General features: G+C 45.4%; 1 protein-coding gene across 5 annotated transcripts in view; it reads left to right on the top strand.

Moving 5' to 3' along the window:
* Positions 1-12570, top strand: part of SLC4A11 (solute carrier family 4 member 11) — a 102945-nt gene that overhangs the window by 83133 nt on the left and 7242 nt on the right. For all 5 annotated transcript variants that reach the window (XM_056489231.1, XM_056489233.1, XM_056489230.1 and 2 more), the window contains 5 exons: positions 1690-1915; positions 2621-2727; positions 3829-3997; positions 6854-7027; positions 11337-11532. In XM_056489231.1, coding sequence (XP_056345206.1) covers positions 1690-1915; positions 2621-2727; positions 3829-3997; positions 6854-7027; positions 11337-11532 — 872 coding nt within the window. The remainder of the gene's footprint in view (positions 1-1689; positions 1916-2620; positions 2728-3828; positions 3998-6853; positions 7028-11336; positions 11533-12570) is intronic.

The raw sequence follows: 12570 nt of genomic DNA, 5'->3' as shown, positions 1-12570 counted from the left end.
CAGGCTGTGGGTCATGGCAGTGCCCTGGGCCCCAGTTTTACCTGTTTGCAGAGCAGGTGTGTGTGTCCTGCCAGGAGCACGGAGGGAGGAAGTAAAGGAGAGCAGATCTTCCGTAGCACGCGGTGGGAAATGCGCTGCACTGACCAGGGTCAGGATGGGACTGCTCCTCACTGGGGGAACCTTTCTGGAGCTTTAAGGTCATCTCCTCTCTCTTGGCTGCTCTTGGTGCAGTTTAAGAGGTTGAATTTTGAACTGTAAACCTTCTGTGATGTTTAAATTTATGTACAGATGTATTAAATGTGAAGCAGTCTTGTCTCTCATGGTCTGCGTGCTGCACTGACCTCATCCACTTGTGGAATACCAGACTTTTAAAACACCTTTAAATCCTGCTAAAGATGGTACAAGAAAGATCATTGCTGCATTTCAAATGGCTTCTTGGCTGAACTCAGGGCATTTTACAGTGGGGTGAACTCCAAACCAGCAGTAACACAACCTGGGCTTCAGCCAGATTCATGGTGGTTGCAAATATTGGTTGTGCTGCACAAGAATGTACCAAGTTTCTTTTCAGATATTCAGAATTAGTTTGTTTTTGCTGCTTTCCCTGTGGCTGCTGCAGATGGAAAAGCTGAAATGTTTGGGGCTTTCAGAACCTAGATTATCATTTGAGGGTGAAGGAAATGTTAGGAGGTGCATTTTAGCCTAAGCTTCAGGTGGTTGTGTTTTTGCCTAGAGAGGATGGTCTTGCCCTGAAGCTCTCTGGGCAGAGTTTGAAGGGGTGTTTGACTAGAATGAAGAAAGGTCTGCAAAGCTCTGGCACAGTGGTTTCTGTGCTCCTGTATTTCCTGTGGGCACAAGGAAGAATGGATGCTGCATGTTGCCATTTGAGCAGATATTGTGGGAACACTGAGGCTGCAAAGCTCAATTCCCATCTTCTGGTTTCACTTGCTCCTTCAGGCTCTTCTTCCCCAAAGAGGTTAAATGATCCCATATTTATACATTTGGAGCCAGCCAGTGACATAGAAATGGGAACACAGTGAATGTTTAAGAGTAAGAGGATCTTTACATCTGTCCATTCCTTATATAAATGCCTTTGAGTTGATCTAAAACATTTATGGACAGTTCCAGGGGCTTCACTGGGTGTTCTGTTTGTGCATATTTACTTCAGGTGCCCTCTAACTCTATTGTGTATTGTTAATTTAAATGTTCTGCCAGGTTTTGCATATCATCAGCCCTTATCTGGACTAGCATTGGAAGAAAAGTAATTACTGTACACTGTGTAATCCACTTTAGGATCTGTGCAGCCTGGCTGCTCTTGGTGTCTCCAGAGAATCCCAATGGGATTTGTTTGCCAGGCTGCTGAAAGCAGGTGTCTAGATAGAAATATTTATATGTATATCTAACAGCAGTGCTTCAGTATTGGGAACAAAACCACATAATTAGCACTGGAAGTCCTTACAGAGTTGCTTTATGGATTAATTTAACTCTTACCTGTTAAAAGAAGTGAAAAAATCAATTTGTGAAGTGCTGGCTTCCTAAGAGCAGCAGCTCTGATTTCTTTCTGCTTGAGAGAGGCAGAGCTGGTGAAGCAAAACGTTAATAGTTCATGATCAAGCAAGAAACTCACTTTATTTTACTTGCTTTGATTGTCACACTGCTCTCCTAATGCTTGCCTGTTGGTTGTTTGTGCAGTTTTTAAGAAATACTACCACCACGGGCACACAGGAGGTGTAAAATCACGGGCTGATGCCATCCCAGGCCTGGGCATCAACACCACCTTCTTGATGAACTCCTCAGTGAGTGAGAACCAGACCTGCACTCACGATGGGCACTACGGGCGTGAGACCGCCGTGCTCAGCCTCATGCTGATGCTGGGAACGCTTTGGCTCGGCCACACGCTCTATCAGTTCAAGAAAAGGTGAGTTATGAGAGCTCACGGTGCTGATTATTTCATGTTCTCTCTCAGAGAGTCATTTACAGCTTAGATCTTAATTCTGCAACCCAGGAAAATCAGGTGGAAGCCAAAGGCAGAGATGGACTTGGCAGGGCCACCTGGAAAATATTCCCAGCGGAACGAAATGTTCGCTCAGAGGACGATGTCCTTCTGTCTTTGGTTTGGCCTCACAAATTACTTTCTAAAAAAGCTTTGGGTTCCCAATATCTCCCTCCAAACAGGCACTGAAGCATTTTGCTGGGCAAAAATTCCTGATGGTGCAGGAAAGTCTAGTGGGAATGTACCTTCACTGTGCTCTTGGGAGTCAAACACCAGCTCTGATTTGGGGTTTGCTCCTATTGCTCTTAAAACTCTTCATTTGAAATGCAGGAAGCAATTAAAGTAAAGTGGAAATGAGACACAAATTGGTGCTTGAAGACCTTTTTCTTTCCTAGCTTGTATCTTATTTTGTTGATTCTTTGTGTTTTGCTTCTGCATTCATCAACCTTCAAAGGCTGTAGGTTCCAGAAGATTTAGGGCTGAGTGAAACACAAATTCGTCACTCCCAAGTATCTCTTCAGAATTGTAAGATGGGACTGAATTTTCACTTCTAAAGCATTAAATGTTGTCTGGATTGAGTGATTGTCCTGACAGTGGGGTGTTGATGGGAATTCTTTGTCTCTTTTGCAGCCCATATTTGCACGCGAGGGTACGTGAAATTCTGTCCGACTGTGCCTTACCCATTTCAGTCCTGACGTTCTCTGTTGTGGGTTCCTATATCTTCAAGGAAATTGAAAGTAAGTTCTGATTTTGATCTCTGGAATAGTGGGGCTTTATGAAAGAGAGAAGTGAAATCCTAAAAAAGTTTAGCTAAAGAATAAACTTCTTCCATTTCACAAATACTGTGTGTACCTCCCACCAAGAGCTCAGATTTCCTCACCATTAGATTTATGTCATTCAAAACCCTGATTAAATGAGGCTGGGGCAAGAAAAATTACCCAGATGTGTCTTTTCAATGAGTTTGAGGTGTTTGTCACAATAAGGGAGATGAACAATTCTGGCAAAGAACAAAGGGCAGAGTAATCAGCAGGCAGGAAGGGTTGTTGCCAGTCATATCAACATGGAGTTGGTCATCCCAGTTTGTCCTCTTTGTGTCCAGTTTGTTTTCCTAATTTAGGTGAAATGGTGCAGAGCATCTGGGCAGCTCTAAGTTACACAAGGAAATCTAAAAATGAGACACCATTCATTGGCCAGATAGATCAACTTTTCCATATCAGGAAGTGATAATGGGGACAGGAATTGCATTGTCCTGCAGTGACGTGAGCGGGTGATGTGAGGAAATGTATGGAAACAAATAAGAAATGGCTTTTTTTTTTTTTTTATTGTGATGGCCATTCCATCCAGTTGGATTGCAAAATGATGCGTGGCCATGTGTGATTTATCCCTAGCCATGGATTGCTTCCAATGGCAGCAGAGTTTTGATTTAGATTTTATACTAAAATGCCTTGCACAGCTTGTTGGAGATGAGGAAGTTTCCAAATGCCTCTGTGGGTTGATGAGCTGAGCATTATGGTGCTGGTTAGAAATAAGGCTTCCTCTTCTAAAAACACCTTGCATCAAAACAAGTTCCCCTCTTTTGTTTTGCTCCAATATCTGTAATGCCTGCTAGAACTAGCAGTAGTCTGTCCCATCAGGATGGCAGCCAAGTCCTGAGTGGATGGAGATAAAAAATAAACCAAACCAGCCAGATGGACTCATCTCCCATGGCCTCCAGGCTCCCACATGCCAGAGCATCATGCTTGCTTTCCTGCTTGCTTCCCAATGGTTCGTGGTGTGGGTAAAACACTGATGGCTGGACAAGAGGGTTCTTCCTAACATCCTTCCCCTCCTCTTTGCAGTGTCCAAGTTCAACTACAACGCCTCTGACAGCCTGTTTGTGCTGGCCCCCGTGCAGTCCCTGTCCATAGGGTCGGTGATGAGCGCCATGGGACTGGGATTTCTCCTCTCCATGCTCTTCTTCATCGAGCAGAACATCGTCGCGTCCCTCGCCAACGCCCCGGAGAACAGGTAACAGTTTTCCCTCTGTGGAGGGACTTCCCTGGCTCTGACACCACCACCAAGCCCAAAGCTTGTCTGAGCATCAGAAAATGTGTTCAGGATGTGAAGAATTCCTGTTGTCACAGGTGGAGGTAACTCTGCTGAACTTCTCACCATCCCCAGAGCCCAGTGTTGTGGCAGTGAGCCAAAACCACAAATCCTCAACGAGCCCATCACCTCAACCTGTTCTTCTTCTCTCTCTGCTCAACATCATTGTTTGACCTTTAAAACTCTCAAGGCATTTTTCAGGAAGAGTTTTGGGAACCAAGAGGTGGCATAGTGAATGTGAAGTAGATATTTTGTACAGTTTGAGGTCTTTGGATGCACCTCAAGATATTTAGGGAGTGTCTGGCACATGTGGACACTTGCACTGCTCTTGCAGTACAGAGAATTTGTTGAAAATGAGAAGTCAGTGACCTACATAAATGTTGTAGCACAGCATGCTGCAGCTAAGCATCAGGAGCATTTGGAGCTGGCAAATTCCAACTAAAGAAAGGTGAAAGTGCAATAAAACAATATGTCCAATGTCTGATAAGTCTCACTTACGTGCAAACTCGATATTTTGCACTATTAAAATATTCCCTCTGATGTTTTTGTGCCAACTGCAATCAGATATGATGTCAAGAATGAACATGGATAAATTTTTCCAGGGAAACTACCACGTCTCCGAGGATTTTTTGCTAATGTGATGCGTGGGAGGGTTCTCTCCTTGCATAATACCCATTAGCATTCTCCATGTTGTAGCTGGAGTGACACAGAATTAGGAGAGAGGAGACAAGCTCAAATTCAGCTCCACTAATTTAGTTTCCTTTGACCACCTCTTATCTTTATTATATCCCTTTAAGTGTTGCATAAATCTCTATGTAAGTGGGTCATCTCTTGGCTAATATGAATTTCTTCTAAACTTTTGGTATTTTCCACTAGAATATCTTTAAGGAATGTAAAATGTTCTTTGGAGTTTTTCAGAGTTTTTGGTACAGGGCTGAGCTGATGCTGATGAGGTGTTGGGGCAGGGATTTTTAAAGATGGAAAAACTAGGGCTTGACACCATCTGTTTGTGGTGCCATCACAGACACCTTACACTGTCCCAGCTTGCTCCAAGCCCTGTCCAGTGTGGCCTTGGGCACTTCCAGGGATCCAGGGGCAGCCTCAGCTGCTCTGGGCACCCTGTGCCAGGGCCTGCCCACCCATACAGGGAGGAATATTTTCTGATATCTCACTTAAACCTACTCTTTGTCCATGTGAGTCCAGTCCTCCTTGTCCTGTCACTCCAGGCCCCTGTAGAGTCTCTCCCCATCATTCTTGTAGCTCCCTTCAGGTCCTGGAAGGCTGGAATTACAGGACAGCAAACAATGACCCTGAGGGTGCTGAAGGTGCCTTTGCTCAGAGAAATCAGCACGTGAGCACGAGCTGTGTTTCCAAAGCGTGAGCCAACGCAGGAAACGCGTTTGCACTCCCACCCTTCCTGCCAGCACCTTCCAGAGGCTTTGCAGGGTAGACACCTACCTGACCCACTCACCCCACAGCCTCCTCAGTCAGTGGAAGGGGACACTCCCAGTGGGACCAGGCTTTTGTCCCAAAACTGAGCCACAGCCAAGATTTCTGCTGCCCAAACAATGGCTTTGATCTTCATCTGCTGGGTCAACTCCACCAGCTCCATGTGCCTCGTGTCCAGGAGTATCTTGGATGGTTCCAAGTCTGTGCTGAGGTGTTCAGTGGAGCCTGTTTGGGTGGCATTGACACATCTAAACGATGCTTCCCTTTCTGGTGATGCCCAGAGAGAATTCAGCTGATCCCTGCATTGTTTGAGGATGTCAAGTGCTCCAGTGGCAGCCCTGGACCTTTCAGTGATGGTTTAAAGTCTGAGAGCTGAATGCTTCCCCAGCCTTTTTTCTAAACTTTCCTTATAATAGCTCAGCAGTTGGTACAAGATGGGAATATTCAGGAAAGGGGCAGACCTGGGAAAAAATGGCAAGGTTAAAGTAGATAGAGGTGAGTTCTTGCTGGTTTCTGCACAGTCCTGGCAAAGTGAGTGTGCCCAGATTCCTCAGTGAAGGCTATCAGCTTCTCCATCCCCTAAAAATCAAAACAGGGAGACTCTGCAGCATTTGATGAACTTAGGAGCAAATCTCCTTGGCTGGCTACCAAGCTTTTGCAATGTGTTGCTCAGAGAAGCTGTGGCTGTCCCATCCCTGGAAGTGTCCAAGGGTAGGATGAGGTTTGGAGTGAAAGGTGTCCCTGCCCATGGCAGGGGGTTGGAACTGGATGATTTTTACAGTTCCTTCCAACCCAAACCATTCTGTGATCCATTCCATGATTCTGTGACTACCAAGGAGGAGCTGAAGTTTAATGAATTCCTGTCCCATTTTCTTATCATGCAGTAGCAATTACATAATTAGGGGATTACTGCAGCATACTGAGCACGTGTTCTGCTCGTGGGGAAGGAGAGAGATCAGGGTTACAAACAAGAAACTTCAGTGTCAGTGCTTTGACAGCAGATGCTCAGGATTTTATCTGCTCTCTGTGTAGACTCTGCAAGCAAACACACACATGGATTTTGTGTAGGCTCTGTGATAAATGTAGGTGAAAAACACTGATGAAATGTCACTTTAGTGGGCTGCCTTTCTGCTCAGAGTTGTTCTTTCCAGATGACAGCAGCTTTGGGAGCAAACCATCACATTTCCCAACCTTTAGTGTCCACACCGTGCCAACGATAAACCCAGAGGTGTGAACTCTGCGTGTGTGTACGAGACCACTTGAGTATTGAACAAAGGCAGCCTGCAGGGCTTGCACCAGCTGTAACTGCTGTCCCCAACCCTTTTGCAGGCTGGTGAAGGGCACAGCCTATCACTGGGACCTGCTGCTGGTGGCGCTCATCAACACGGGGCTGTCGGTGTTCGGGCTGCCCTGGATCCACGCCGCCTTCCCGCACTCCCCCATGCACGTCCGCGCCCTGGCCTACGTGGAGGAGAGGGTGGAGAGTGGACACATCTACGAGACGTGAGTAGATCCCTTTGCATTCATCTGTGGCTTCCCAGCCCTTTGGGAGCTGTGGGTTGTGTGGTTGGGGTGTTGGTTGCTGTATTGCAGATCTGAAAGCGGTGGAAAGATGCACCCAGTCAGCCTTGATTTGGCTTCATCCCCTGCACTCAAATTCATGCTCTGGCCAGTGGCAGCATCCTGCAGGGATCCCACCCACTCCACTGCAAATTCTCCTCTGGAAGAGTCAGCCAAGGCCATTTTCAGTTTCAGCCTTGTGGGAAGCTGAGGAGATGCTTTAGCCAGATCTCTCCGGATGCTTTCCCCAGAAAGAATCCAGAGCTGATTCACTGCCTGAAACCTGTCTGGTGGTTATTACAAAGGGCAGGAAAAATGCACCATTATTTCAGAGCTCCCATAACATCTCCCACCACATTTTGGGAAGGAGATGCTTAAATTCTCTGGGTTTTAAACAAAAACAAGTGTGAAGCCATGGCTGGGTCAGGGGTTTCTATTTAAGACCAACTCTGAGTTGAGCAACACATTCTTATCACAGATCTATTAAAAAAAAATTAAAATCCTTTTTCTCATGAAACAATATCTACTCTGGAGCAGATCTGGCCCGTTGGATCTCAGTCTGTTGCAGTTGAGTGCTTTTACCACAGAAGTGGCAATTTCCACTCACATGCCATTAGTTTTAATTATCCTGACTTGGTTTCCATTTTCTGAGTTGCCACTTACCAAAAGTGAGGCTAAGTGCTCATTGACTTTGGGGGATGGAGTGGGTCTGTCTTAATCTCAGTCTTGCCTTCAGGCTTGTTTTGGTGCCAGATGGCCCAGCCCAGCCAGGCACAGCTGATTTTTGGGTCAGGGATGGACAGATTTCACCTTCCCCATCTGGGAATTGCTGAGTTCTGCAGATCCTTTCCTGGGAGATCAGTCCCTTGGGTTTCTATTCCCATTAGGATATGTTGCCATCAGTTGTTTCCACAGCCATATCTCTCTTGATTAAACACTAAACCCTATGTGAAGAAAAAATCAGCTTTGAAATTTGAGTTCTGTAGGGTTTTAATCCATGCCCTTGCTCCTCGTGTCCATGGTGTGCTCTGGGGTACTCTCTGTTTCCTTGAGACATGAGCTCACACTTTGAAACCCACGTGCCAAACCTCCCTCCTGTGTCTCCTGTTGTCACTTCTAATATCCAAGTGCCTCTTGTTCCTGCTTTTCCACTGTCATGATTCTGGATTCTGGCTTTGCCTTGACAAAGTCAAGTCCCCTGCCTGAACTAAGGACTAATTCCTGCACTCGCCCTCTCCTCCTTCACCCAGCTGCCCAAAATAAAAAAAGCACCAGAGAGGTCTTTTTGGCCACTCTGACCAAGAGAGAGCTCCAGTGATCATCCTGGAAGGGCTGGGGGCTGCCCTGGTCTCCCTGAGTTTGTTCCCTCACAGCACAGCTCTGCTCTGCTGGAGGCAAATTGGTGCTGGGAACTGGATATTGAGAGTGAAAAAGGGAATGAGGGTTTTCTAGAGCTTTGAACTCCCTTTGAGACCAAAGCTTTTTGTTCTCTGCAAAGCACTGAGGCTAGAACAGGAGGCTCCAAGCAATAGTCATCCTTTTTTTTTTTTTTTTTTTTTCTTTTTCACCTCTTAGCCAGCTCTGCTGAAAAAGAAATGAAGCTCAATTAGAAAATCAGCTCTGTCTCCCTTGGCAGGCTCCTTCCCTGCACTCAAATCAAAGCTCCCACGGGATGATGATATAAACAAGGATAAAGATCTGTCACAGTGAAAGCAAAATTTTCTTCTCCCCTGTAGAGAAACAATTTAAGTTTCCTGTGGCAATCTGCAAACAGGCTCTTGTTGCTTACTTGGAGAAGTTCAGGAATGGCTAATCCCATGCTAGCCATATTTAGAGGATTTTGGGGAAATGAGCCTGGATTATGCTCTTTAATCTCCATTAATTACTTTATTTCCATCACAGCACAGACTGTTTCCTCAAGGGCCAAACCAGATTCTGAACACACTGAAATCAAGGATTCCTCTGTTGACTTACTGTGACTGTGATGTTCTTATTCTGGAAATGAGGTGCTAGAATTAGCAGAAGACCAATCTAAAGCTGGGAACATCAGTTTTAAAAATATAATGTTTGGCCAATTATGAATAATTTTAGCTATGTTCTGATAAAATATTCCAAACTAACAAGTGGCATTTGCAGGAGCTGGCAGCAGTTGCAGTACATCTTGTCTGTGATCAAACACAGTGCTGGGATTGCTGCATCCCTAGGAGATGGCTGTAGAAAGTTCCATGAACTTCAGAAATCTCTTTCCAAGGGGCTGCCACTCTTGAGCTTGTACTTGCAGCCTTGCATCTGACTGAAATGTGGTTATGAAAATTTGATTGAAAATTTGTGGGTTTTTCTCCTGAGCTCTTCCATTTGCATGACTTCCCTTGCAGACTTGTGTGTGCTTGCAGGGCAGGAGCCTCCCCAGCAGGAGGGGAGATTTCTGTCTGAAACAGCAGAAATTCTTCCTCTGTGCTGACCTGGTGCTGGAGGAGCTCTTGCTGTACCTGGGTGAGGTTAAATCATTAAACTCCTGCTTCTCTGAGCCACCACAGAGGCTCATGGTGTTTCTGGCAGCTCTGGAGTGGCCAGACTTTGGATTTATTCTTGCCCAGCACTTCCAGTTGCACTTGAAGCTGCAGGATTATTCCAGGATTATTTCTGTGGTGATCCAGACCTGGGCAAGATGCCAAACCCATTTAGATGTCCCAGTTCTAGCAGAGCTGGCAAGAGTGAAGAGTTCTGCCCTCCCTCAACTTCTCTAGGCACTGGCAGGGACCCCTTGGATGCAGGAGACTTGCAAGAGGATCCAACAAAATCTGTTTGGAAGGAGGAAAGCTGTGGGTTAAACTGTTGGAAGGTTACTTAGAGGTTAACACCTCTGTGCATCCTGTCCTGGTAATCCTGGATGATCTCAGGTGCTGTTTGTGGTACCTGTTATTCTCATGACTGCTGGTGTTAATTCTGCCTTGTTGTCCAAATTCCCAGAGCAAGTTTTGGGCTGGCACCTTTTCCCTCCCTCTCCAAATGCAGGTGTGGAAGGCTCCTTCATCCCCTCAGCTTCATTTTGCTCCTTGAGGGGATAAACAGATTTGAAGTTCATCCTGACCTTACTTCTAAGCAAAACACTCCAACTTAATATTGGAATAATCAGTCTTCTTTAGGGCAGAAGGAATTGGGGAATCCCAGCAGTGCATGTGCAAAGGAGGGAAGTGTGTTTTGATAGATCTTTGATGTTAATCCTTAGAGAAATTTGTGTACAGGGTTAATTCAGAATTTGAGGGGTCTTATCCAGGGAATGAGGTCACCAAATGACACCAAAACAGCCTATGGACAAAAATTTTCCCTCATAATAGAGGGATTTATTCACTTACCCACTCAATTGTTGGATTTATCTTGTAAAAAAAAATTAAAAAAATAAAAAAGAGTTAGGAATCCTCTTTTTTCTCTCTTTGTAAGTAGTCTTGACAGATGTGGGTTTTCTTTCCTCCTATTGTTTCTGGTGATTTTTTTCAGACTGGGAGGAGATGCTCACAGGTTTAGCTGCAGTGCAAAGAAAACACAGCAGCCTCCCCACAAGCAGGTTGCTAAAGCTGCTGCCTGCTTTCCTGTCAGTCTTCCCCTTAAAAAAGCTCAATTTGTGGCCTGTCAGCTCTGGAAAATTTGCATTAATTAATGACATGTTTTGCATGGTAATAGGCAATTGCCCACAGCAGGATTGAATCCCTGTGTGGTGCTCTCAGCATTCCCTTCCATGTAAACAGGGAGATCCTCACATCCATCAAAAATGCTGACTCGCTGTCAGACTGCTGACTTTCTGTTGTTTTTTGTTTTTTGTTTTTTTTTTTTTTTTCCCAAGAGGTTCCTTAGTTCCTGGAGAAGGCAATGAGTTTTTGGGACAGAAGCCAGTTGCATGTGCCCAGGGTAAATCAAGGGAAGGATTACTCTCCAGAAGGAGGATTCTTGGCTGGTTTGTTTTTTTTTGTTTGTTTTTTTCTGCATAGTGCTAAACAGAATCAGTTTTGAGGGCAATTTAGCTCAGGATAGGATCTGTAGAGTTTTGCAGAAGGGGAATTTGGCACTTTTCCAGCTGCTCTGTTGGAGCTGTGGATTCAGTGCCTGGCCTGGCTCCAGCCAGGCTCTGCCTCCTGAAGTCAGCAGTGGGGATGAGTTTCCCTTTCCCTGTGGCTCCTCCAGGAGCAGCCACTGGGATAAGTGCTGGCTTTGGGGCTGGTAGCTCATCTCCTCACCCTTCTTTTGCTGCTTGCAGGATTGTGAGTGTGAAGGAGACCCGGCTGACCAGCCTGGTGGCCAATTTCCTGGTGGGGCTGTCGCTGCTGCTGCTGCCCTTCCCCCTGCAGTGGATCCCCAAGCCTGTGCTCTTCGGCCTCTTCCTCTACATCGCCCTCACCTCCATCGATGGCAACCAGCTCTTTGAGAGGGTGGCTCTGCTGCTCAAGGAGCAGGTACTGCTCTTGTGTTGGCACCCAAAGCTCTTCAAACTTTCCCATTTTTTTGTGAGATTTTTTTTTTTTTTTTTGTGAGTTTTAACCCCCTCCCAGTTGTGGTATCATCTGCAGAGTGCATACATTTAAAAATAATCAGGAAGTGATGATCTTTGATTTCACCAACAAAGCTTCAGGCAGGTAATTTTATTTTTTTTTGGGTGGTGTTTTGCACTTTCATTTTGTGTCAAATACCACAAGATGGGATTTTAAACTCAAAATGAAATTACATGTGTTATTGAAACCTCTGTGATGTGGGCTGAAAATAAACTTGGGAGATGTTTTTTGAATCTGTTTTTCTTAGAGGTGCTAAAAAGGTGTTGTTTGGCAGTGTAGGTGGTACCTGGAGCAATCTCCAGCTCACCTTCCCTTATGTAACAAGGGTTTAATAAGCCCAACATTTGGCTCTGCATCTCTGCTAATCTGTTTTGATCTCCAGTATTACATCCCAGAGGTTAAAACTGAAATTTGGGTAAAGATTACATTTGTCATGTCAATTTTTGAATGAGGGTTGAACAGCTACTGATCTATGTGGCTTATTACTTCTGGTTTTAGTAGGAATTATGTGTGGAATTTTCCAGGTTTTGGTGTGGAAAATTAAAAAGTATTCTCAAATATGGAAAACTCCCTTTTGTGGAAACCTTTTAATGAGTCATGGCACAATCTGAAAGCCACTGAGGCTGTGCTGGTGCCAGCAGACAGTCGCTCATCCTCTTCATTGATGTATAGACAGTGAGTCAAAGCCTGTGCTCAGACATGAGCAAGGAACTGTCAAAAGAAACCACCATATTTAGCCTATTAATGTCATTTTTTTCCACCTTATTTCTCAAAAATGGGTGGCTGATAGGAGCTGAGAAAATCCCTGCAGTCTGAGCACAGCCTCTTCCCACACTTCCCTCATCTCCTGGTCTTCCCCTAATGGGGTTCAGCCAGGAGATGGGAGCACCAGGGCAAGCCTGGAGCCTTGGAAGGCTCTGAAGTAACGAGGAGCTGGGTGTC

The sequence above is a fragment of the Oenanthe melanoleuca genome, chromosome 4 (assembly GCF_029582105.1).
Source record: "Oenanthe melanoleuca isolate GR-GAL-2019-014 chromosome 4, OMel1.0, whole genome shotgun sequence".
Classification (NCBI taxonomy): Eukaryota; Metazoa; Chordata; class Aves; order Passeriformes; family Muscicapidae; genus Oenanthe; species Oenanthe melanoleuca.
This window is presented reverse-complemented; position numbering and strand designations above follow the sequence as displayed.